The sequence below is a fragment of the Gallinula chloropus genome (genome assembly GCF_964237585.1).
Source record: "Gallinula chloropus genome assembly, chromosome: 3".
Classification (NCBI taxonomy): Eukaryota; Metazoa; Chordata; class Aves; order Gruiformes; family Rallidae; genus Gallinula; species Gallinula chloropus.
The window spans coordinates 82,310,998-82,337,808 of NC_140087.1; the positions used below are offsets into that span (position 1 = coordinate 82,310,998).

The 26,811-nt window shown below is 45.4% G+C and overlaps 1 protein-coding gene across 1 annotated transcript; it reads right to left on the reverse strand.

Moving 5' to 3' along the window:
- Nucleotides 1-26,687, reverse strand: REL (REL proto-oncogene, NF-kB subunit; the record flags this gene model as incomplete). Its single annotated transcript, XM_084261136.1, has 10 exons — nucleotides 1-1,228; nucleotides 1,794-1,868; nucleotides 1,975-2,043; nucleotides 2,386-2,598; nucleotides 2,901-3,005; nucleotides 6,650-6,790; nucleotides 16,037-16,128; nucleotides 20,468-20,616; nucleotides 23,716-23,858; nucleotides 26,603-26,687. 10 exons carry the CDS (start codon nucleotides 26,685-26,687, stop codon nucleotides 450-452), a joined length of 1,851 nt encoding a protein of 616 aa, XP_084117262.1. The 3' UTR covers nucleotides 1-449.
- Between the last annotated feature and the right edge of the window lie 124 nt (nucleotides 26,688-26,811).

Here is a 26,811-nt window from a genome sequence, read left to right on the forward strand (position 1 = left end):
GGAGATTCTATACAAGGGAGGGTAAGAAACCTCAACCTTCCAAGTACGTTCAGTAGAACTTGAACATTGTTGGGCCAGCCTGAACTACAGGGCCCACCTCCAGGTTTGTTTTTTCCTAATTTCCATCATATCAAAATTTAAATGTCATTTCCACAGAAAAATATTGGTTTTCTTTTTTTTTTTTTTAAACCCTGTGAAGTATTGGAAATTTTAACCCTTCTGAAGATGCCAGTTCCCTTTTCCAAAAGCATAAAGGTATGTGTAAAGGAACTCTTAAGGTACAGAGCCCCCAAACCCTACTCTCCTTGTCTGAGCTGCGTCATGTAACCCTAAGTTTCATGATGGAACTGGCATAGGAGCGTTCTGAAAGGGAAAGCTGGGACTCCAGAAGGGTAAGTTACTCCTCTTCACAGAGCTCTACGTACCCGCTGCCAGCCCTACGCCATGGCTCAGTGGTTATAGTTCTGTAACATGGTATCAAATGAGAAAGACTGATAGAGCTCATCGGCGTGGGCGCTGTCGGCATCATAGAACTGGTTATCTGCAATGCTATTCTGGTGGTTTGGGATCAGGCCAGCGGGTGCCCTCGGTTCGCTTAGAACTTCTTGGTCTATGAAACTGTAAACTGTGGGATCAGGTAAGTTAGACTGGGAATTAAAAGGCGTGCTGCCTGGGGCTGGGACCGAGGGGCAAGCCGGAGGCACCTGGTGGAGCTGCTGCCTGGGATTGCTCGCGCTTAACACCGGATTGAACTTGTCAAAGTTTATGCTGGTGCAGTTCATGTCATCGGTCTCCATGCTGACGATGCTGGCCGTGGAGATGCTGTGCACGATGCTGTTGGTAGAAACACTCTGCATGTCTGCCGTCGACGATGATGCTGCTCCCATCCCGTTGGTGCTGCCAAAATTCCGGTAGAAGCCCGAATCCTTCTCGTCAGGCCAGTTCAGAGGGCTGTCGTGGAAAGCTGAGAGTGTGCCACTGCCCTGAGCAGCGGCTGGAGGCACTTCTGTGGCGAAGCTGTTCTGTGGGTGGGTGTTGAGCAGGCTGCTGGCTGAAGAGGAGGTGCCGTACAGCTGCGGCCAGCATGAGGAGGAGAGCGCGTCTTGCTTCCCTGGCCCCACCTGCGCGGGCGGATGGGGAATCTGGTTGCAGACAGGGTAGATCTGACTGGTGTTGGACAGGGTGCCCAGCCCCGTCATCATCAGCGAGGATGAAAACATGTTTGGTTCTGTGGGAAGGAAAGATGTGACTGTTTTAATGCTGCTGTTTAGCTTATTTTTTAATGGCAAACGGTAAGAAGCAAAGCCGAGGCAGCGCTATCTTAGCCCAGATTCTATGTGCGGCTGTACTCGCTTAGCTGCTCTCCAGAGCGGACGCTAGATTTTGGGACAGCAGCCAGACAGCTCCCCACCTTGCCCCTCTACAGTGAGCGCCGAAGGAACCCTCAAGACAGCACTGGAATTCCAGGCAAAGAGGAGGGAAGGCCCTCAACTCTGTGTCGGTTGGCCGGGCCCAGTAGCTGAACACAGAGAAAACCAGTGGTTATCTCCACGAAGGCCAAACGCCAGCGATGCCTAAAGACGGAGAACGTGTAAGCCCTCTCCTGTGCAAAGGGGAAGCTGCAGCATCCCGGGGCTTTGAGAAGAGGCTGGAAGAGGAAGAGGAGGAGGAAAAGGAAGAGACAGGTACTACTGCTGCCCTGGGAACTGCAGTGACCCTCTGAAAAATGCCCTTCCCCACAGCACTGTGTGTTTCAAACCCTGCCAGACTGGGACGCAGACACAAAAACAAACCTTTCTTAATGAGCTTCCCTTCGGGGGTGACGGTGGGGAACGAAGATACTTTGGGCCTCTCTGTTGCATTTGATCCTGCAATGGAAGAAAACATGAGTCCATACCAGATGCTGGCTTTTATATAAAATAACTCCCTCTAAATCTAAAGCTTACTCAAAGAAAAGAGAAATCTCTTCCTTACCGCAGTCCTGTATGAGCTTCTGCCAAGCCAGCGTGGATCTCTGCCTTTTGGCTTTGTTGCCATACGGATCTACAGAGAAAGCAGAAGGGAAAAGCGTTGAGTTTCTCCTTGACAGACTCGCTCAAGGAGCTTTCTCAAACCAGTACCAGCGGCCCCTAACTGCAGCGAAATGTATTTCAAGAAACATGTTTCTGATGTGATGGCACCAATCAAAACAATGTTACCACAATGATTCTTCGTGTTTCCATTGCAACAGGGAGCAAACTGAACTACTGTTACTTCTAAACCACAAAAATTTTACTTAGGAGAAGCAGCATTGTAGAATCATTACTAATTAAGCTACCGTTTATCCCCAACGTGAATTCTGCACCAATAACGGCTTTAATGAAACTCAACTAGGTGGAACCATACCCTTTTCATCTGGCAGGTATCTGAAATCCATCGGTTCGCTGACCTCCTGGTCAGAAGGTCTTCGCAACTGCATCTTCACTGTGACGGGCTCAGTGATGTCTTTGAGGAAGGGCGGCGTTCTGAACACAATTGCAACCTGACGGTGAACGTCAGCTTGTGAGAAGGAACCTTTGGCCTCCCAGTTGTCCAAGACAAATCTGACTTCTATGTCATCTAGTCCATTAGAAAGAGAAGATCCTTGTTAAGATGAAAACTCGCAGCAGAAAAGAGGGGGAAGGGGAACAAAGGGGGCTGACTTGGAGCTCAGATGCAAAGTAAATGGCTGGACTTTAAAAGCACCGAGTGTCTTTCAGAGGTGCCAAGAGCCCTGGAACCCAAAAGTTACTCTGCCCAGCTATGAAACCAGGCCATGGTGATGGGCTTACATTTCCTGGGTAGAAAGGGGCAGTGTCAGCCTCTGGAACAAGCCAAATGTTTGGGAGGGGAAAGAAAACCCCCAACCTAGCCAAGATTACCTTTTTGAACTTTGTCACACAGTAGAAATATTTCATCTCCTCCTTTCACGCTTCCACAGTTCTTGTTCACACGACAGATTCTCAGCTCTGCTGTGTTGGGAGCTCCTGGAAACAAAACAGGTGAATTTAGTGTTGAGTAACAACCGTGACTTTTGAAGATGAGGTGCAGGGAGTTACAGCACAGGAAGGGAAGGCAACAGCTGGAGGAGGGTGACACGCTACCGTCGCTTCATACAGGAGTTTCAGAAGTGAGGCCCAAAGTTCCATGATCCTACAGCTCTTGGCTGCTGGTCTCTGAACACAAGACACTGGTGCAGCTGGGCTGCTTGCTCCCTAACTGTTGCAGAGTACTCCCAAAGTACCTCCCCGAATGCCATCACTGTGCTCAGCACTGCTGCCCCTTGAGCTGTAGAATTCAAAGCAGTGTTTTGAGGAGCAATTACCCACTACAGTCACACCTCTGGAAAAAGCCGGGCTAGCAGGCCAAAAACATTCCCCTCTCTGCACATCAGACACACTTGGCCATCAAACCTCTCCTTTCTCATCCTCTCTAGGTGTCTGAGAACAGGTCTAGGAGCCTGACTCTCATGCCTCTACTCAGGGCAGCAGATTTCATCCCAAAGTACTCAAATTTAGCTGTGGCTGTACACAGACAGTGCTCGCAGGAGTTGCGGGTGGAGAGCTGCCCTGTGCACAACCTCTGGTAGCGTTGTAAGTTGCGATAAGTCACCCACACCAAGGTTTGAGTAATGCATCCAAACAACCCATGGGAGACAAGCCATGCCCAACAGCATCTGGCCCCGTTCATGGCAGCAGCAGCAACTTTCCTGTCAGGTCAATACAGCCAGGAGACTACTGCAAGAATGAACAGCCCCCCCCGTGAGCTTTGTTGGCACCACGTGACAATTTAGTTAAAAGGTCCCTAACATCACAACTCAGGACTAATGAAGGACAAACCTAAACAGGCCCAAACACAAGAACTCTCTCCAGAATTTCAGGTTCATCCCTGTGCCCATACGCCGTGTTGACACCTCAACTACATGAGCACGTACCCATTTTAAACCCTGTCTCTTCACATAACGTACAAGGTAACTGATGCTCCTTCTGCTACCGTCTGTGACCACAGCCATAGCTCACTGCACCCTGTTCCATCCCTCCAAGCCCAAAGGAACCATGCTACACTGTGCCATCACCTTCTCTCTTCTTGTTACAGCAAGACCTCAACTCCAAAAGTATTTAAAACACATGGGAAGATCCAGCTGGTGCCACTGTGGGACTCAGAAACCCATCCTCCTACTGCCCCGGGCTCCCTGTGCCAGGCACGGAGATGAAATAGAAACCCAAAACTCATGCTGTCACCCCCTCCAAAAAAATATTAATTCAAAAAATAATTTCAAAATCCTTTAAACTTTCAGTTTGAGTCAACTCCTGCCCCATCTCTCACGGTACTACACAGGTACAGTGTAGCACCACGCAGGCTACGCTTAAAACAGCTCCTGGGAACCTCAGGCCAGACCCCAATTACGTAGTTACTATCCGTAGCTATTACTATTATTATTATTAGGAGAAGCAGGTGCTGCAGTCTCATTTACTACATGACACATGCCACTTAGTTTGCTGAATGAATCAGAAACTCTGAAGGGAGGGGAAACAAAACAAACCCAGGAACAGCACAGGATCATATGATTGACAGCGTCATCGTGCCTTTTTTCACAGGAAGGGTAAATTAAGAACTGCAAGGAGAAGCCTAATTTTACCTTTGTTTCACTTCTGTATGCTCAAATGGCACTCAGGGTCCCCCACACAGGTTTTTGGGAAGGTCTAGGCTGAAGTTTGTTGCTTCATCTTTTGTTTTCAAAGGATTTTAGAAGGGAGGACAAAGGAAAGGAAGACAGATGCTGGCGGATGCGCCGTGTTCTGCTGTCAGCCCCGATGCCGGGCTCCCCAAAAGCGCATCCCTGGTCACAAACACCTCAAACAAGCTTCCCACCAGCAATCACCTCACCATGTTCTCCCTAACCTCGTCTCGCAGGAAGGCTGAGCTGCCTTCAAGGGTCTGAAGTGCAGCAAGGTCTGCAACTTGAGGAAATTTGAGTCCAAACCCTGTTAACATTACAAGCAACTGAAACCAGAAGCTGCCTGTTGTACTGAACTTACATAAACTTGCAGCTTCTGCCGGTGCGACTGCCTCTGTATTACCCCGGTGTTACTCTTCTGCATCTCCACTATCCAAAGCAGGTGGAGACCTCAGAGTATGAGAAAGTGAAGGAATGACTGGACATACGCCCTGCGAGCCGGGTTTCAGCAGGGCTCTGACTGCCTTCCTGCTCCTGACCTGAGCATATCTGTGACAGCTTCAACTCTAACACGCCAGGATTTCCAAGCCCGCTGCACCACGCAATGTTATCTTTCATCTGAAGCTACAGCCTGACCTTACCCGGCCCCGTACGGCACGGCGGCTTGAAAGGGGTAACGTTTGACAGAGATTCAGCTCTGACAAAAGCACCACCCTTTCTATGAGTTGTGGTTGCAGCTCTGGGCTGGTTTCCTTACGCCGCTGCTACACTATGCCGAGGGTTTGAGGTACCTATAGTGTATCAGGAGCTGTCCACACACACCCACACCCCCACCCACGCCACGCAGCTATCTGTCATTTCAGCGGCTTCGCAAAGAATGACGTCAATCAGGGAGTAATCATGATTTGGCATATTTCTAAATGGCATCTGAGACAGAGCTGGCAAAATCTTGCACATCAATTCTATCTCACCCCTAACTACTTGAGACCTACAAGGACCCTCAATAACACACTTCCAGCTTCTGGATTCTTCTAGAAGAGATTCTAAAAAAATACCAGGGGCACCTGAGTTGACAGCCAACGTTTTAACAGTGGTTCTGCCCACACCAACAGGACCCTAATATCAGCTTCATAAAACGCTGACCTCATTCTATTCAGTCATTCCTGCCCAGTGTCCCTTATATTGAGCATGGAAAGACTTTTGCTGCAGCAATAAAACCCCCTGCCAAAAAGCTTCCCATTATGAAAAGCTCTTCTGCTGTTCTGCTCCAGAAGACCAGCAGATGCTGAGGGCTAAAATCCTCAGCTGCAGCGACCTGCCCAAGCCATGCAGAAGTCCAGCTTTGTGGAATGTGGGAAATGGTGCCAAGAAGGAGTGTTTCTCAAGCTTCTGCACCCTCCCAGAGCACCTTCCCCCTGTTAACCACCTATACACTGACAATGGCAACCGATCAGGATACAAAAGGGAAAGACAAAAGCACTGCGACAGTTTCCCACTGAGTTAAAGCTCTCGAGTTGTGTCCCAGAGCCCTCACAAGGCTCCTCTTGGGTACAAACAGGCTTGGGAGGACATCCTTGGAAAACAGAGCAGTCTTACGGTTGCTATCTGCTTTGCTGCTGGTTATTCGAATCTCTTGACATGTTAGGAGCCAGACTCTCCTTGCAGACGCTACTGGGATACCTGAACGAGGGCTGAAAAAGCACCCGTATGAGAGCCCATGGCCATGACGGACAATTCTTACTCTGGTGGGCCAACACTACGTCCTGGGATCATCTTCTGAGTACAAGCTCACTGACTTGCCCTGCGTTAGACATGCATCTACCAGTCCCAAGCCACGCAAATGACCCAGAAGACCAGCATGGACCTCAGGAACTGGCCTGGGGTTTTTCATCCCAAGAAAAAAGGGGGGAGGAGGGAATTTAAAAACACACATTTGATGGAGTTGGTACTTACTGTTGTCATAGATGGGGTTGGAAATCAAAGGAGGAAGAGCTAACGTGTAGTTGCCGTGCTCGTCGGGGAGGAAAGCTTGGAAGCAGAGGCGGACGACGTTGAGATCGTACTCATCGATGTTGTGCAGCTGTTCTTCAGGCACTGAAGGGCAGAGGGAAAGACAAGGCTGAAGATTAGTCTTCAAAACCCAGCAGTAATTCTCTAACAAACCGAGGATGAACTCCTGCTAGTAAAAGAGATGGTGTCACCAAGGCAGACACAACGTACCCATGGTCCCTGCCAGCTTTACAGGGGCTGCATGAACAAACCCCTCATATGCAATGGATGACACCAAAGCCTTAAACGCTTTCCCTTCATTGAACCAGGCTGAACTGCCCCAGTTCTCCCCCTGTTTCTTGTGACCGGTTTCCTCACTATGCCTTCCAGACCAGTTTGGTGTATCTATGCAGTTAAATAATCACTCCTTGGACACGTTTCTCTCTCCTCTGTGCATGATAAAACCTGCAAAACAAATGCTGCTACCAAAAAGAAATCTTTCTATACAAGTGAAGCCTGAGGACGTAGCTGAAGATTTTCAGCAGCAGCAAGAGGCTTCTGCTAGATGATACCATTATTTTCCTCTAGAAACCGGGATGGAAAAATAATCAGAAGACTCGTGGGGTGAGAATGAAGCCGAAACGCCCCAAACCAGCTCTTCCCTCCCATCAACATCTGTGTCACTTCAGTACCTTACGATAGCCATTGTTAGTGGTGTCACTCTGCCAGCAAAGTGAGAACCTTAGTTAAGCACTGACAATTAAAATCATTTAAAGTGGCTCTCTCTCCCACAACTGCCCAAAGCAGCAGCGCAGTCAGATGCTCCTCGCAATTACCTGCAGCCAACGAGTGCCAAAGGGACGGATCGCAGCCTCTCAAGCTCGCTCCTTCCCCTGCCCTTCCAAAGGCCTCTTGCAAGGAGGAAAGATGAAGTGTGGCTGCGGTGAGAAGCCTGGTGGATCGCACCCTGCTGATTAGATTGCTCTGACCTTTCATGTTTATCACAGGATTGGTCTCCACCCTGCCACGAGTGGGATTCCACAATGCCCACTTGAATGATTCCTTCCTTTCACCTTTTGATAGCGTGAAATACTAAATGCCCTCAGCTCAGAACACTTTCCGCTGGCACTCTTGGTCTCTCTCATGCTCTGAATAGCTCGGTTTCTCCTGGTCTCTACTGTAAGAAGGAATTAAATCACCTTTCCCTTTTGAAAGCCCCACAATCCACAATGTTTCAAGGCAAACACATCAGTGAGTACAGAACTGAGCAGCAGCTGCCTACATAACTTCGGAAACGCTGGTGCCCGGCGCGGTTTGGCCAGCAGGAGCTTTGCAGGTTGTAAAAAGAGCCAAGTTTTCTCATTTAAGGTGCTTCATTAGTTGACCTGATAACTTAATAAGGCAGGATCTTTTGGAAACAGGTCTAGGACAGACAGCTGTGGAGCCCAGCCATGTTCTGGCAGCCCCACAGCCGCACTGCCCCTCGATACGGCCTGGTTTAGAAAGTTCAGCCAGAAAAAGTATGCCTTCTCTAGAAGGGAAATACTGCTTTGCTCCCAGCAGCTCCAGTGATCCCAACCCATGCTCTGACATCACAGCCAGCAGGCAATTAGCTCCCAACGGCAATCCGGCATCACGGCACGTCGTGTCGGTGAGCAAGTCGATCCAGACAGAGCCCCCAGTGGTGGTCAGACTTCAAACCACTTGAAAATGAAGCTGAGCAGAGGGATTCAAAACCCATGTCTAAGTCAGCCCATTGCAGCTAGAAACTGAGCACAACAATCTGGATCTGGCTTTTGATTCCAAGACAGAATCAAGGACTTTGTGTCCGCTCTGGTTAAAGTGGCACCTGGCCCCAGCCCCTTGCTAGGGGCAAACAGCAGCACACAGAAAGCTTAAGCCAACTCTATAAATCCAAAAATACATTTGATGTGGAGCAAATTAGCATCACTCATGTTCAAACTCAATTTCCTACAGAAATTCCCAACAAATCTGTTGTTTAAGCACCTGGCAGAGGAAAGGGGCGGCGTGCCAACAACTGCAAGAAATATAACTGCTCTATCCATACAGCTCATTGTAGTGCAGCAAAAAAAAGACCCTGCTCTTAATTTGCATGTTCTTATAAATTATTTAATACAATTTAAAGAAAAAAAATAATCTGTACTTTGAGAAGAGGAAGTGCTCAGTCAAGACTGATTCCTCTTGGGCTATTTTTAACCAGATGAGAAGAACATAGCAGCGCAAAAAAAGGAGAACAAGGCAGCTGCAACTCCATCTTGTGATGGTATCCTTAAAAAAAAAGTAATAAATGAGAGTAGGTTCCATCTTCATATGAAGTGCACAGCCTCCATCCTTTTCAAAACACATTTCACTCCCGCCTAGAAGAGGATCATCCAAACAAAATAATGTTGTTATTTTTAACAAACATCTAATTCTGCTCCCTCTGAAGTCAATTTGAGAGTAGCCACTAACTCGAACGGAAGCTGGCTTACACCTTGAGAATATTAAAAGCAAACAAAACCAAGGCAGACAAACACACTGACTAATGCCTGGAGTATGGCTCTACGGTGGATGGTCGTGTCATTCAGTGTTAGTTCACTGACTTCTGCACCAAAGGACGACAGACAGGGTTAAAACCTGACAAACCTGAAGTTATTAAAGTTAAGAAACGCTGTTAACAAGATTTTTGGGGAACAGAAAGGAGTGGAGAAGAAGAGCCGCCACTCCCTCAACCCGCGCGAGCTCCACGGGAGGAGCTCTACTGAAACCAGTGACGTCCATTCCACAGGGGGTGTAAAAATAGATAAATAAATTAATAAAGACAACGTCGCATGATGCAGCGTGCGCCGGGAGGAGATACGGTGTTGAATAAAAGGAAGCAGCACAGGGCTTTCTGGCAAGAGTTCAGCTTCCTCTTCTGACTGCTTCTCGCTGTGTGGCACCACACCTTACCCTCTTCATGGGACTCCAACCCAAAGAGCTGGAATCCAACCAACAACCCGGGTCTGTTCCTGTGATGACCCAACCTAATGAAATACTTGCCTTAACCTGGCAGAGATCCTGCAGTTATCTATGCACACAGGAGGATGTGAAGGAACGCTTCGAAGTACAGCTCCTTTCCAGGTGGGAAGGAGAGCTTTCAAATGTAACACTCAGCAACTCGAGCACAGAAAAATTAAAATAATATTAAAAAAGAATTAAAATTCTAAGGTAAATATGGAGCATGATGCCCCAAAAATCCTGAGAAATACCACCAGCACAGTGGAAAAATAGAACTGACCCCATTCACCAAGATTCTGGCATCAGGATGTGAAAAACAGTGTCTAGAGTTATGTCACATGTGGGGAGTATTAGCTGTTCAACCTGAACTGGGCTACCATAAGCAGTAGACCCTTTGTTTATAAATCTGTTTACAATGCCTCTGAAAGAAATGCAGGTTCCCCAACTTCAAAATTAATTACCTTTGAAATAATTCCTTAATCTATTATCCACTAATGCAGGAAGAGACCAACATGATCCCAGTGTGGGCAAGCTACATCATGAACTCCTTACAATCTGAGCAGTTGGCACAACATGGGCATTAGATTTGGGTTCTCCCCATCTCAGAGATTTCCATCACTGAAGTCCACTGAATGAGAAAACTTTGGGGATTTACTCCTTAACACAAAACCAGAGACTTTCTGGGTCCAACCCACCAACAATTCAGAGTTCATTCACCAACTTTAAAGATTACAACAAGATCAGGCCTCATATTTATTTATTTCTAGTGGTTTTTTTACTATTTAATAGTCTTCAACATCCAGGAAGGGCAATCAAACACCTTTTATCTGATGAAATTACAGGGGGATTAAGGGCTCTGGTGTTTACTCATACAGTGATGCTACAGGGAAAGTGAAAGTTTACTCTGAACCCTGAAGAGAACCGATGCACCGTTTGGCTTTTTGACTGATAACACGACACCCAATTAAACAGAAGGTCCCTCACATACAGCCCTCCACCCAACCTCCAGCCTAACAACGTCAGAAACTTCTGGAGTGGGTGGAGTTGGAGGTACTTCAGCATCTAAACTTAACCTGCATGGAAACTTCCAGGGTAAATGATGTGGTGTGACACATTCAGAGAGGGCTAAACCCTGCAAAAGGGATGTCTTGTGACCTTCCTTTCACAATGAGGGGCTGTGGGCACACACAAGCCACGTTAGATCTCAGAGAGAATGACCTGCCACCAACCCAAATCCTTCACCAAAGGAGACCTTGCATCATTAATAAGCACGATGAGCTGCGTTCTGCCTTTTCTCTTACGCAGATGATGGTTTTTAATTTAGGGATATACTGGGAGCCCAGTTTCATTTCACCGATGACACAGAGGTGGTTTGCCTCAAGTGCTTTGCTCCTGGAGAGAAAGATTCCCCAAGCCCTGATACCAACCAAGCAGTTTAACTCAGTCTGCGCCAGAGGTTTCGCTGTCAAAGGCTGCCTCTGCCCAACCTTCCTTTCCAGTGCCACTCTTACGCCAGGACCGGCTCTCATGTGGTTAATCAGCTCAAGGAACTGGTCCAGCTCAAAACCAACTTGCCAAAAGTAAAAGAGGAAAAGACTCTTTTCAGTCAGTCAGTTCCTGCAAGTGCTCGTGCAAGGGGAACAGTGGAAGCAGATGGAGACAGCGAAAGGAAGGACCGCCTCTTCCAGTGCTGGGACTGAGTTACGCCAGGCCAGGGAAATCGAATGAGGTCATGGGTTCCTCTTAGGGCCTGGGAGGTACCGGGTCAGATCGAATCTACTCCCCCCCCCCACCAGCCTACGTCTGCGTTACGTCCACAGGGAAGAGGGAAGTTTGCTTCAGTTCTGCAGGAAAAAGAAACCTCTGCCTAGGAAGAGAACACACATCAGCAACACTCAGCTATTTTAAGAAGGCAAAAACTCAGCAGGTTGGTTAGTGCAAGCGACTGTAAAGCTCTAACACTGAGCTCCAGACAATAAATACCACTGGTACTACTGCAGAGCCATTGCCCACACACATCCTTCAGCATACGAAGCGGCATCATCCCTGTTGTACAGAAGAAAGCCATGCAGGGAAGATGAATGACCCAGCCTGATACAAGAGCCAAGGGATGAACTTGGAATATTAATTAAAACTTTCAAAACTCAGCCCTTGCTTTGTCTAGGCAACATTTCTCTGAATTTGGGGGGTCAGTTCCTGTTTTAAGTCCAATTTTAAAAAATAAAAGTAAAAATGGAACAGATTTAAGCAAATCTATCCAGCAGCCCCTGTATGTTTCTAAGACACTTTTCAGCAGTTTCTGTTTATAGTACAAAAAAAGAAGTCAGCATTTTTGTGTGTGTGTCTCTACTTGGTAATTTTCCTTTTCATTTCTAAGCAGTTTGAAAAGGGGCTGTCCTTCAGGCTAATAGAAAAAAAAAAAAAAAAGATAATCAGCATAAACAACAAGAAGCATTTGCACAAGGAACGAAAAACCAAAGGGCTTTCCACAGGTAAAAGCTGAAATCATGCTCAGGACATCTAGCTTTCCTCAAGTGGATTTGCTCTGGGTCTCTTAAAAAGCCAAAAGCTCTCACTTAACAAGATTTGAGAGTTTAGTTGGGGGGGCTGTGAGGTGAGCTGGGGGTGGGGGAGAGTTGTTATTTATTTTAATTTAAGGACAAAAGTTTAAAGTTTCTTTTGTCACCTGGAGCAGTGAAGACCGAGGAGACTGATGCCTTCCACTTTCAGGTGGTTCCCACCTCCCAGCTTCTTGCTGAGAGTCCTTTTGCTTCACAATATTTTGCTTGTTTGCTCATGTAATCAGTGGCCCAAGGAGCTCCCCCCTCCTCTCCCTAAAGCCATCGCTCCTCTGCATCGAGCAAGGCTGGAGAGGGGGATACCCTGGCGAATTCAGCTGGCGTGGGTGAGCAGCGTCAGAGGAGAGGAGAGGGGGGTCTTACGAGTGCAGGGGCCACCAAGGGAAGCTGTGGAGAGGGTGAGTGCGTGGGCAGGAAGTGAGTGTGACTGGTGTGGGGACGAGCCCCGGGCGGCAGCGCGGAGGCGTGCGAGGGGGTGTCGTGGAGACTGTGACGAGTGCGAAGCCAACGCAGGGTCAGCTGCTCGTGGGTGGAAAGGGGAAACGGCAAAGGAAAGACTGCGGAGGCAAACGGAGCCGGGTTAGTCGGGGGGTGGGGAGGGGGAGAGACGAAATATTAATTAAATGCTTATTAGCAAGAGCGATTGCAAAGGAACAGGGACCTTAAGCACATGTCAAGCTCCAGAGAAAGCCTGTTTCTACCTTCTTGATTGATTGCCTGAAGGTGTGGTGATTCTCTGGGTTTCTCACTCCAAGACAAGCCCAGGGTTTTCAGGCTGAACCTAGAAGAAGGTTAGTCCTCTGCAATATTGAGCTAAGTACAGTTTTCCCCTAAATTTAAAGAACACGTTTAGGGCCTTTCCTCATTGATAATTAACTGGAGCTGTTATTAACTCAATTGTTGTCTCTATGTCAAGTCACACCCACCCACAAAAGCTCTTAACTGAAGACTGGCTCTTCTTTTAATTTGAGTTGGCCGTACATCAGACGGTACATGGGAAGACAAGGATATGGCACAACTCAACAGCTACTAAAAGAAAACAAACACCCTAGAAAGCAGACATGGACCAGCTCCACTGGAGGAGTAACTCTGCTCCTTCAATGCTGTGCTATATTTATATCATACTCATGCCAAGGAGTCCTAGTTACACATTAGGCCACGTTTTCCTGGTGTGCTCAGGGATGAGAGACAAGGTATTTCTAGAACTGTTTAGCTTATCAAAGGACAAAATTATCTGGTGGGCACCTTGCGAACACAATGGATCATCCAGTGGTGATGTGGAAAGAGCAGTTCTATTCAAACAAGGCTAATGCCAGAGGAGAAACCCCAATGCAAGTCACCCTGTTTGCATCCTAGTGAATGCACACAATTTGCACAACCTGTATTGAGCTTAACAAGGGAAAAGAGAGGGGAATTCATAGGCAGATGGCCTGCAGAATGACTTGCATGCAGATGGCTTCAGCTAGGCACACAGCATGATCCACAAGCACCAACTTCTTATCCTCCATGAGTTTGGAGGGAGCTATAAGTTGCTTTAACAGAGCGCCAGAGAAAATGATCTTAAAACCCCATAAATCTTCACCAAGGAACTTGCTAACTTGCTACCCTTGCCAGTTATGGCCCTTGTTAGTGCACATGCACACCATGAGCTGGCAGGCGTGGAGGAAGGATGACACCACCAGAGAATTTGTGTGAGGGCTCACTCTCCCTTTGCCACCCCAGTTCCCTGTGAGTCCTGGGCTTCCATGAAAGACGATGGCCTCTTTACACAAAGAAGTCTGGATCACAACTTTGTGGCCCCACGCCTTGCTCCATCCCTTTCTGACCAGTTACACACATACTGCCAAGCTGGAGGCATTTTGAATCTATTCAAGAGGGTCAACACCAAAGCTCTGTCCCAAAAGGAGACTCAGGACAGGGACTGTTTGACTCTTCCAGGAGAAGTTGGGAAAGAAAGAAAAGCACACAAACCAACTCACAAACACCCTGAAGGTTAGTCTTCAGCTCCATGAAATTTCTTTTTATGATGCTCACACAAGAAATGAGTAATGCTTACTTGCGACCTGCCTAGAGGTCCTAACTCCAAAATGCCTCTAAATAGAGAAGACAGGTGCTTTTCTGAAGGTACATAAATAAAACAAAAATGCAGGATGGATACAATGCACCCTTCACGACCCTGGAGAACGCAGCAATACTCTTCTGACCCTCAGCAAAATAAATCCATACATAAAGCCTTCAATCTTATCAAGGAGCGAACATTACAGTGACTGCAAATGAAACCCTGTTTTGATCAACTAAGTACACATATAAAAATGTTTCTGTTACGAATCCTGTTTTATTAGACCTCAGTCCTGTGCCTTTCTGGGCTCTACTTGGCGTGGGACTGCCTTGGGGTGGCTGGAGGCAGCACAGCTTTGTGCTGACAGCTTAACGAGTGCCAAAAGGGACTTACGCAGGCTGGGGATTGCCAACGGCCCCTTCTCACCACAGCCCCTGCCAGCAGCAGGGTGCTGTCCTGTGCGTCACCCAAGCAAGGCTCTCCTCTGCTGCCAGACTGGTGAAAAAGCAGCCCAGGATCTCACCTGATGCCACCAAGCACAACTTGCTCACCCAGAAATCATCAGCGACTGTGGAGTTACGTGCCGACCACGGTCAAAACCTACTGTCAAGTGATTTTAGTTAAGCCTGTCCTCACCATTACTCTCAGCAGTGCCAGGAACAGGGTGACTACATGGTTACTCAAGTTTCTTTGGTGAAATACACGTACCAAAAGGGATTTTATCACATTCTTTTACTGCACGACACCGAGAGAAAACAGCAACTTATTTATTACTAATGGAGTGAAAGAAAGAGGGCTGAAGAGTTCCCCTTTTTTGTCTGAAATAATCAAGGTAACATAATTAATACACATGAGCTGTTTAAATTGTGCTGATGGACTAGGCTTGTGTAAAACCAGGGGCTATTGTGTGCCTACATTACTGGAACCAGGGTAATTGTTTAGATGAACTATTAGGACCATCAGCCTGACTCCAAAGTGCAGCTCTAAAAATACAGTGATCTAAACCATTTCTCCTTCTGTCCTAAGTTCAACATACTCTTTTTTGTCTTGGCTCATGACAAAACAAAGTCTGTATTTTGAGGATGCCCAGAAATCCAGCTCTCAACTCACTAAGGGTCTTGCCTGAATTTAGCAAGACTTCTGTGGGTATTTAAAAACAAACAAACAAGCCAACAACCCTACAACAGTATTTAAAAAAAATCTGTGCTCTTGCCACATGTAACAGCACTGATAATAATGCTTAACTAATAGTTTGTGGGGCGTTACACTTTACATCTAGTTCCCCCCAGTTGTGCCCGCAAGTGTTGGTCCTGCTGCAGCTGGCCTTAAAATTTGCTGTGTGACTCCTCTCCCCTGTGCATTACTAGGCAGCTGTAGGATGAATTGGTTTAGCAAGCTGATCTCAAGGGAAACCACTTCAGGGTTTGGTTAGGTTTTTTTTGGAAGTTGGTTTTCCATTGAAGTAACTTGCTGAGTCTGTTCACCGTGTAGCCACACATGGGCTCTGTATCTGGTGTGAGGAAAGTGGTGGGAGTGTGTGAACAGGGATGGAGGGAGGAGCGGGATGACTCTGTTACGGAGCAGCCCACAGTTGAGTCAGATCAGCTGTCACATACAACTACAGCCCGTGGGTTGGCCCTTACAAAAGTAAAGGTAGGATGGAGAAACAAAGTCGCACCACCCTGCAAAGTGAACCAGCTAAGGCCTACTCACCATTGAAAGGGTTAATCTTCTTCGAGATTCGTAAAGAAATTGATTCCTTCAGGTCTTTCTTCTTCACACACTGGATGCCCAAATTCTGAAAACTGAAGCATATGTGGCAGGATTTCAGTAAGTGAAAAATCTGACTGATCTTCACCATAATAAATGATTTGATGTTGACTAGTGCCGTAACATACAGCCTCAGAAAGGAGAACATAAAACAAGCTTATGTGGAGAAGGGTGTAAGAGATCTGAAAAGCAGGGATGTACAGAAATGAAACACTGAAATAAAATCCTGAAGAGCTTACAATCTTTATTAGTACTATATATTTCTATATTAAAAATTGTTACTCTGCAGTAAACCTACAATGCTTAAACAATACTCAATCTCAGGGAACTGTAAGTGACAATTACTTTTGTCATCAATAACCCTGCTGATTTGCAATAATTAAAGATTGGCTCTCCTGCTTTTATCAGGGAACATAAATTTCAAATACTATTTTAAAGTTTGGGTTTTTTTTGAAACAAGTCTAAACAGGCTTTTAAAATCTCATGTAGTTGTGGAAAAGTTCTGAAGAGCTGCAGCTCTTCCTTATTTGCATAAGAGCACAGGTCACCCTGATGCAGGAGGTGGGGGGAGTCCCCAAGCTAGCTGACTCTTTCCCACATGGAAAAACCGTGACATCATCAAAGCTGAGTGGATGTAAAGCAAGAAGTTAAAAAAAAAAATTTAAAAATATCCACATTTCATGATGTTACAATAAGCTCAGGAAACAGGTTGTGCCAGCAGACATCGTTCTCCAGAAGTACCAATAACCTCCCTTTCCTTGAAACTCCACAAAAGTTCTTTGCTTTCGCTATGACTAGAAACCCACTTCAACGCACCTAAAGATACTCCTCCTTCCTGCCAACACTCTCAAGAAGAGGTCTACAGTCCCCTGCTCTGAACGAGACTGTCCCAGCATGACGTTAAGTTCAACTGCCTTAATCTCCCTTGCCTACACCCAATATGCCCTGCCCAGAGGTCCCCAAATCCTCTGCAATTGGGTTCCACTTCCAAAACCTTTCCTCACTGGAGGAAAGTGTTAAGTTTCCTTTTGAACCTGAACTTGGTTCAGTGAACTAGAGGAAAACAAAAGCCAGTAGCATCTCCTAACTCACCAAAGCACTTGAGCTTCATATTGTACCTACTGCCCTTGGAGATTTGTACTGCACCTTGAAGAGCAATCCTATTTCTATCTTCTCTTGTAGACAGGACATTTTTCAGGGCTCGATCATGGCACATATTATTTGCCCCAAATACCCACTGTACTCACTCAAACAAACTCAGTTTGAAGCACACATCCAGTCCATGAACAGACCTGGGTGTGTACCGTACCCACAGACTGGCATCAGGCAGTCCCAAGCTCTCCAGCCCTCCAACACCGTACATCACATGCAGCAAGCGAGCACATAAACAGAACTGGGTTTTATAAAGCTCTACCCAGCTAGGCAAGGACTGACAGTCATTACTCTGTGCCTTTCAACCACTGTGAAAAAAGCCTCACGTAGAGGAAGTAAGCTTGTAAGCACACCCCCCCTAATTCTCAGACTAGCACATGTTTAAGACAATATTTATGTCACAGTGAAAGTGTCTGTCTGTTTAACTATTGTTAAAGAGAGGGATCAGAGGAGAAACTGTTGAGAACCTCAGCAAGGTTGTGGGGTTTCACATCAACACTAGCTGACAGGAAAGCAAGCAAGATAAGAGAAGAGAGAGGGAGAAGTAGGAAGAAAGAGGAAAAAAAAAGGGAAAACGTTTAAAAAAGCCCTATGATATCATCCACGTAGAGAGAGAGTAAACTAGGAAGTAAAATCTGGGTATACAGGCAGTCAACACAAGCTCCAACATTCATACTTTTGCCTTGATGTTTTGGCCAGGGAGGGCTCTGATCAAGTTTAGGCAGCAGAAAACAGAGATCATTATACCACAGGCAGAACAAAACACTTTGTTCAACCGGAACTACACGGGGAACTTTAAACAAGCAGAAACAGGGTAATTACTCAGATCAGCCCAAAATCTGGGATTGATAATTCCAGTTCAGAAGAAGGAAAAAAAAAAAAGGGTGGGAGTGGGGTGGAGGAAGGGGATTTTTGCTCTGCTTGAGATGCTCAGCAGGAGTTAACAGCTAGAATCACTACCAAGAGAGGACATATCCTGCTCACTAGCATTGTAGGAGGCTTTTGTCCAACACGGACTTGAAGAAAAGAATGTGAAGACTGAGTCACCAGCCACAAAAAGGAAAATGACTTTAAACATCCAGATCCAATTATGGATCATACTGTGCTTTCATCTTAAAGCAACCAATGATTTGTTAAAAAATTTAAAAAAATAAAAAATGAGTGTACCAATGCTGGAAACATTTCAAAGAGAATGTTTCTAGCCTCCTCCCATCAGGATCCCCGATGCCAAGCTCAGCTGAAGCTTACAGCTTCACATTATTGGTAGAGTGTAAGTAGCCCGCTTACCGTTTTCTAAGACCCCAAGAGGCTCGTTACCTAATGATACTAAGAAGAATTAATGGATAGAGCAAACAATCACAAGTGCCTTAAATGAAACAGAGACATGGTGTCACATCAAAGAACAAGATGCACACGTATAAGGGCAGAGAATTTAAAATTTGCCAACAAACATTTGCTGAGCATCCCAGTGCCTTTTAGCGTTACAGCCTCTCTACGAGCTTGCCTTGTGCTTACACACTTAACCTTGTGCAACACAGACCAAGAGGAGAAAGTCACCAGTGTCTTCCTGACACTTCTCTTCCCGGTGAGTGTAATGTATAACCAGAAAAGATGTTAAGCAATTGGGCGTCTCTCTGTCGGATCAGAAGGCGCAGAGCTGAGAGAAGGAAATGGGATGGGCTACAAGAGCAGACATCCTTTGACCTTGGGTGAGGAAGCTTTATTTGAGAAGATGAAGGGGAAGCTGGTGAATAGATGGTCAGGGGAAGGTGCAAGGTCCCTTAACAGTTTAAGATATGCACGAGTGCCTTTTAGACATGGTGAAGTGTGTGCAGAGAAGCCAACGAGACTGAGGTTACAACAATCAAGATGGAAGGGAAGTGCCTGAAGGCACAGCCCTACCTTTCAGAAAGAGGTGTAACAATGGGGGAAAATAAGGATAGGAGTTACACTTACTAATCCTTTTCTATCATTTGCCAATGAGGACAGCTAATTTTTAGGACTAATAAAATCGTTAGCAACTCTAACAGCAAAAGATGGTGCAGTCAACGTGCCACCTGAATACATCTGCAGCACACTGGTGATCACTCGAGCCTGGGATGTGTGTTGATGAAGCACCTCCACTGTTACAACTGTTTATTTCCCCATCATCATCAAACAGGCTGCGTCTTCAGTTCTCTCCTTTAATAGTGTTCTACTGAGTAAACCCACATCAACGCGGAGTCATTTCACTAACATCAACAGCATCACGTCAGCCTACAAGCAGTGCACAAGAGCCACTTACACACTGAAGTATTTACCTCCTCTTCTTCCTTGCTCAGTTATGTTTACCCCAAAGCAACAGCCTACTTCCAAATTTACTACATCGCAAGCTGTGAACCACTAACACCTTGTCAACTCTAAATTTCCCTCTCTGGCAACGGTCACCTGACATGTGTTGCCATTTCCTCTGCTTTTATTCTATTATGTAAGACTCAGTAGATGGATGGGAAAAGCGATCAGAATTGTACTTTAGATATTCTTAATACCCCTCTAAGCAGCACTGCAAAACACACCTCAGATACAGCCTGAGTTTTCCTTACTGCACCCACAGGCAGATCCTACGGAGCTGGGTCTGAGTAGAATCTGAACAGAATTTTGCACTTCAAAAAACCCCCTCAACCCAAACAAACAGCAACAACAGTGACAGCTACTAACATGTTTCTAGATGCATCACAACTATTATCTTCTAAATGATGTGATACTCAGCCAGCTCAAACTTTCTCTGCCACTTTCCAGAATGTCCAAATATAATTTCTATGGAAGATGTGAACTTCCCTACATCTGTTCTCACAGTGAAGTACTAACTCTAGTGCTGCTGTTACTCATTCAATTGCTCGATGTTTTCACAGGCAGGGGAAAGTAGGGCTCGAGAATAGGAAGTGTTACTGAACAAGACTGAGGAAAGCAAGTGGGAGAAAGGAAAAGGAGACAAGACATTGGGACAATGAATAAAGGAAATATAAGAGTGATAGGAGAAGAACAGGACCAAAGGTGTGTGAAGTACTGAAAAAGAAGAAAAAAATTCAAAGAGAAGTTGCCCTTCCTCTGAGATGGATTAATAAGCCTCAGCAAAGACAACATCCTAATTGCCCTTTTAGTCACCACTCAAGAGTTTTAAAACATAAGATTAGCAAATCACTTGCATAAGTAATCGAAATCCCAAGCAACACAATTACTCACGACAGGACTCGTCGCTCTGGCCCAAACTCGGCTTCGTAGTAGCCATCCCTGCAGTCTTTTCCAACCAGATCATGAGGGTGTGGCTTGTAGGGTTCACTCTTCGTTACCAAGGTAGTTCTTATTTTGACTTTTCCAAAATAGTTCAAAATCTACAAAGAATGTGAGAGATTTTCTAGATTTTAGATACTGGGGCCACTCGAGTCCCCATACGTAACAGAAAATACATGTTATCCTCTAACACTACACTAAGAAAATGGCACTGTAGCTTTATAAACACCAGGACTGCTTGGAGATTTTGTTCATTCCATTTAATTTCATTTAATTTTACACTAAAAAAAAAAAAAAACACCAAAGAAAAACCAAGCAAACAACTCTTTGGCAAAATATTTGAAAAGTCATTTTACTTCTGTTTTTTTCTTTTTTTCCCCCAAAAGTATATCTCATCTATTACAGGGTAAAACAACATAGTTCACCTGCTGGTTTTGCCAAAGCAGCTGTTATTTGTAATGGTAAACCTTAACTTGTACTAGTATTCAACATTCCATCCATTCAGTTCTCTTAAACCACCCTACCACAAGAAGGGATGGAAGCCTGAAAGAATCTTCCAGCTTGTAATGATGTAAGACTAGACTTAAGAGGGCATGTTTCACTGTCAGGTCTAGCCTAACAATGACAGATGCAAATTTCTACACAGGCAACCACATACAACTGCACATCGACGGACTGGTCTAGCTCCAAAGATCATCAGAACAAAGCTAAAGCCTCACGGATAAGGATACTACCTGTGCATGGAATGCTAAGCAATGAAAAGATCTTAACAGATACAGCATGACATAATCCTCTCATGAAGTTGTTTGGAGTTTTTTTTAATTAATTCTCAGATGAATATTCAAGCCATATAATTCAAGAAGGGGGGCACCGAATTCTCAAGCTTCTGGAACAGTCACGCCAGCAGTTACCGGCCTAACCGGGCACGTGCGCAGAAGTCCTCCCTCACACTGAGGGCCAGCAGTGGAGTCAGTCACCCAGCGCTGCGTGGGTGAGTGCAAGGAAAAAAAACACAGAAGAAAAAAAAAAAGAAAAACAGTTTGCCCTAAATTGTTTGAAGCATAACAACTTGAAAGCAAACACAAGGCTTGCTTGGGCATACATTTGTGCAGAGGCGAGCTCTCCTCCTCCACTTCCCCTGCCCTATAACTAACTGTTCCTTTCCTCCTTCAGCCTTTTCTTTCCTTCTTCTAAGACTCCAAGGATCCCCCACGTACGCTTTTCAGCTGACATAACTTGACCTGTGCTCTTCTAGCTTCCATCAGCTGGTAGCTTCTTCAGTCTCCAATTTGGCTCCTTCCTTGGCCTTCATACAAGCGCAACTTTTTACCCTTAAAATAAAACTTTCAGCAGCCCTTCACCTTCTTCAACTATTACATCATTTCTCCCTCATTTCACACCCAGTCCCCTGAACTTGAAGCCCAATCTGGCCACTTTTGACTCTCCAGTTCCCCATTGATGTTCTTCACCGTAACCACACCACAAAATTTAATCTCTTCCTAGCCTTTCTGTTCTCGTCCTTATTGATGTTTCCATCTCTAAAGGGACTCCCCTGGCAGCTAATCAGCACTAAAGCCTCCTACAGGCTCCAGGGAGGCAGGAATTCACCTAGAAATCACCTGCTATCGGTAATGATTAGCTCGGTCATCAACAGTCACCTTTATTTAAAGGCCAAACTTTGCCAGGATTGCACTGTCACCTACCATGCCCATCCATCCCCTAATATTCTGTGATTCTGTGATCTAACCTTTGGGTTCTGGCTGGCTTTCATGGGCAGCACAGTCCTGGCTAAGAGGAATCAAGGGCTTCTGCTGCCCATTCAACTTGTGCCCTGGCACAGCCTTAGGCTGAGAGTCTGTGAAAGCATTTACTCTCACCAGCAGCCTACGTACGTAGTTCCTCATTCAACTGGGAGAGTGCTGGAGAAAAAAATAGAAGGAGTCTGGCAAGATCTTGTACTTCCTGCATTCCTTAACCAAATCTGGCACTATGATAGTCAAGGGGAAAACTTTCTTGTGATTCTGGCTGTAGGGCTAGACCAGCTTCCACAGACCTTTACACAGCAGAGGCTAGCTTTCTCAAACTCTCCTTCTTAAAAGACTTTTATTCCTCAGTGTAAAACATCTCCTATTGCTCAGTTTTTATGTCCTCTGCATGTTATTTTCCTCTATCTTTGGCTCTGCTGGGTTAAGTTTTCTTTAATATTTGCAGACACTGCAAACACAGACACACAGCTTCTGTTCCTGGGCACCATAACGTACTTCAAGATGGAAAGTCCTCTTAACTTTCCATTTATATTTGAGCTTTCTCTTCTCATCTCTGAAAGATCTTCTCCAAGTGGAAAATGATCAACGAAACACTAGCAACTTAATCTTCAAATAAGAGATCAGAAATTCTTCTCTTTTACCCTGCCTGTCTAGGGTCTTTGACAAATTCCTTTGTCCCACCTATGAAAGCTACTGCCAAAGTGCTTCCAGTTCCACCTCTACTGTCTGTATCTTCATCTCCGCTGAGATGGCAGCTGCTAGGGCAAGGCTGAATCCCTTCGTTCTGGATTTCCCAACCCACCATAATGCAACCACCTAACTTGTCTTCATCGCAGGTGCTCTGACCACATAATTCCTCTTTCTCAGCTCAGTTTTAAATTCTGTATCCCCTTCTGACTTCACATACTTCAGGGTAGTTTCTTTTGCAGGGCCCCATCACCGAATCACTGTCTGCAAGTCACTTTCTTACTCTGCTCACTCGTATGAAGTACCTTCTTTCATGTTGTGCCCAGCAGCTTTTCAAAGCCTTTGCAAATTTGGTATTCAGACTCCTTCAAAGCTCTCCCAAAATTCCTACCCCAGTCCAAACAGTAAAAACAAACCCAAGTCACAGATCTAAAAAAACCCAGAACAAATGTGCATACAGAAAAAGCTCACCATGAATGGTTCCCAGACAATGAGTTAACTTCACTAAGTTCCCTCTCTACCAGCACTTCGTTAACTACCTCCACAACTTCTCCTCTTCTTGTAAACTCAAAACAAAACCTTTAATGACTAGGAGCAAAGAACTCTTTTTCCCCACTCTGTTCCAACTATATTTGCATGCCAAGGAAAGAATAACAGAGCATGAAATGAAAGCTATTTTATTTACTACCCCGAGTCCAACGCATATCTACAGCGCAACGGCAATTCACGGATAAAAGCCGTACTTACCTGTATGGAAGGGAATGTCTTATTGTTTTCAGTACTGTGCTCTCCTGGAATGCTGCCTGCTGATCTTCCCTCACATTTGTATCTGAAACGCATGCCCCTTTGCCTGGGCTGTTCAAATATTTCAATGTAGGGCTCAGGGCCACCTTAAAAACAAAATGTTTTCAATGTTAGTACACAGCAGAAGAAGCAAGAATTAGAAGAATCTAGATTCTTTGATTGGTATTACAATCTTTCCACTTGGTATACCTTCTGAGATGATCTACTCTATGCACATGCACACAATGAATCCGGGTGGTGAGGGGAGAGAACAGATTTTAGATGAAGCCTCAGTGATCAGTGACATCTAAGAGATGACCAAAGGACACTCTTCCCTCCATCTCACCTAGAACTGAGCTTCTTTTAGGTACTAGAGAGTAAGTGTCTGATGAAAGAGGACTGTATACAGCAGAAACCAAATAGTTGTTTTGTGGAAATGGTTACATTTTTAGTTACAATACACTTTCGGAAGCGGTTTTCCTCTCAAAGTGCAGGTACTCATCAATACTATGTTCTCTTAAATGTCCTCTGAAAATGAAGATGTTTCCTCAGAACTGATTTAGTTCCTATTACAGTGAAGCAGAAGCTATGTAAATCATACAAAAAAACCCAAACCCCAAACCCAACAAACCCCTACTGGGCTGAATACTATCCCTGTGGACTCAGAAAATACCTGATTGCTGGTATTGAACTGCACATCTTGAGCTGCCCATCTCCCACAGGGCCAGCCCCTAGCTGCAGTATCTCCCCAGACAGTGAAACATCAGTGAAAGCTATTGGGCAGCGATAGACACAAACGACACACAGATGAGCTCTTAAAGAGGGAGTTAGACATTAACTTAGCAAGAGTGTAAGTACTTTTCAAGTGATGTTTTATTGCCAGACAGTAACAAGGTATTTAATTTATCTGAGAACATCAAACAGGATAGTCAATCAGTGACAACAGTGGGATGGCATGTGAAAAATAAATAACAGAGGGTAAGTAAATATTGCAGAAGTTGAATCATCATGGTGCTCCATGATCAGAAGAATATAGCTTATGGAAATGTCTACTGAGCTCTCTGTCATCTTCATATAATAGCATCTTACCCGAGCAAGGTTGAGCATCACAAACATGACAGGCAACATCCTGTGGCACAGCAGTGAAAAAAACTTGCTTGAACCTCAACATAACAAGCAAAACAGCTATTAAATATATTGAAAGTACTAAAAGGGTTAAAGATCCCCTACTGCCTTTTGCCCAAGGTCCACAGCATATGCATTTTGGCAGAGAGGTGGATTCCAATCTTAACTCCACAATAAAAGCTTGTCTTTCATCGCACCTACGATGACTTAGGTATAACTACCAACACAAAGCTTGACCTTTATGCCTTGGCTTTGCTGACCACGAAACATTTGCAGTGCTGCAGCAGTTCATATGAAAGTAGGAAAATACTCTAACCTAAAAGATAAAGTACTTTAAGAGAAGTAGAGAAAGAAATACATCTCCCAGATGTCACCTTAGTCTTATCTGAATGTGCTTTTAAGCTGTAATACACCTGGAGACAACTGTGGAATAGCAGCATAAGGAAGCAGCTCTGATGCTGGAGTTGCCTTCAACAAAACGTGCCTTTTCAAATCCTGAGTGCCTTTTGAAAACACACAATGCATTTCAATTCCAGGCTGTGTGTGTGTTGCCAAACATTTGAGAACTACAATTTAACTCCTTCTCTATTCCTTTCCAACAATTTATCAAAATGCCATATCTAAACTCATCAGGTGCCATCAAGTAGGTTTCAAATCAGTTTCTGAAAATACACCATGAGCTGTGACATCAAATACAGGAGCCACTACTCCTAAGTCCAGTTACAAGGAGGGTCCCTTTTCTAGATATTTTCTAGTTCTTAACTCAATCTCCTTTAGATAAGCTTTGTTTATTTTCCATACAGAGAAAAGGTGCAAGTCCAGCAAAGGTGGGGGAGTGGGGGGGGGGGGGGGGGGGGGGGGAGGGGACGGACAGACCAGGCATTGTCAACAAAAAAGCCTAGCAATTACGTAAAGTTGGTTTCAGAGAGAGAGCGGAAGTCTGAGCTTCTCACAAAGCCAAGTTCACAGGCCAGTGTATAGCTATTTAATAGCTATTTCACACTTAAATTTTCTTATGCTGTTGCCTTTATCAGCACAGTCCAGTGGAGCAGACTGCTGTGCAGGGAGCGACTGCTGTGCGTCAGCCAGCTTCCCATTTCATGCAATTGAGGAGAGGGAAGAATCTTGCCTTTCCATTCCTACGTAACACGGGATGCCACAACTACAGACACCTATCCATAGACTAAATTAAAAATCTATTTTAGAAGTTATAATGACACAATTAGTGTCTACTAACCATCCTTCTTCAGAGATGTGCACGTTTACATAGCTGCTAACCAGATGCCCAGCACGCCCACGTACGTGACGTCCTTGCCAAAACTAGCTGGAGCTTTGCTGTCCGGAACTACTACAGAACACAATCACTTCAAATCTTTAACTCTCTCAACCAATCACTTCCCTTCATGCTCTAACACTTACTTAAGAAGGCTTCTTCTCAACTATTAAGAGCGCTTTATTTTAAAACCCTGGGCTTGGAGATCTTTACAGGGCTGTGGTCGAAACAAATGTCATTGAAGGCAAACCCACTGCTCAACAGGTGTGTTTGTGGGCAAGTAAACCCTAATGACGCTGTAGCCTCCAGAGATTAACCATTAAACTTCACTTTAACTCGGCTCTCCCTCGCTCTGTTTAAGAATCACGTTATCATCTCCACCATGGCTGCCAATGGCACCGTGTTTCATGTCAAGAGGAAGCACATACAAATGTGTGTGAGAACTAAAGGTACCACCAGCACCCAGCAGTGAAGTGGGGGTCAGGTCAGCGCTCCCTTCCTTCTGTACATCATCAGCAATGTGCTGGTGAAGTGGCATGGCTTCACCGTTTCACAGCCTATGCTCACAGACAGAGGTCTGGGCTCCCACACGGCTGGTACAACACCTGCCCTCTTCAGTCCTGCCGTGCTTGTCAAACAAATCAAACTATGTCAAAAAATAA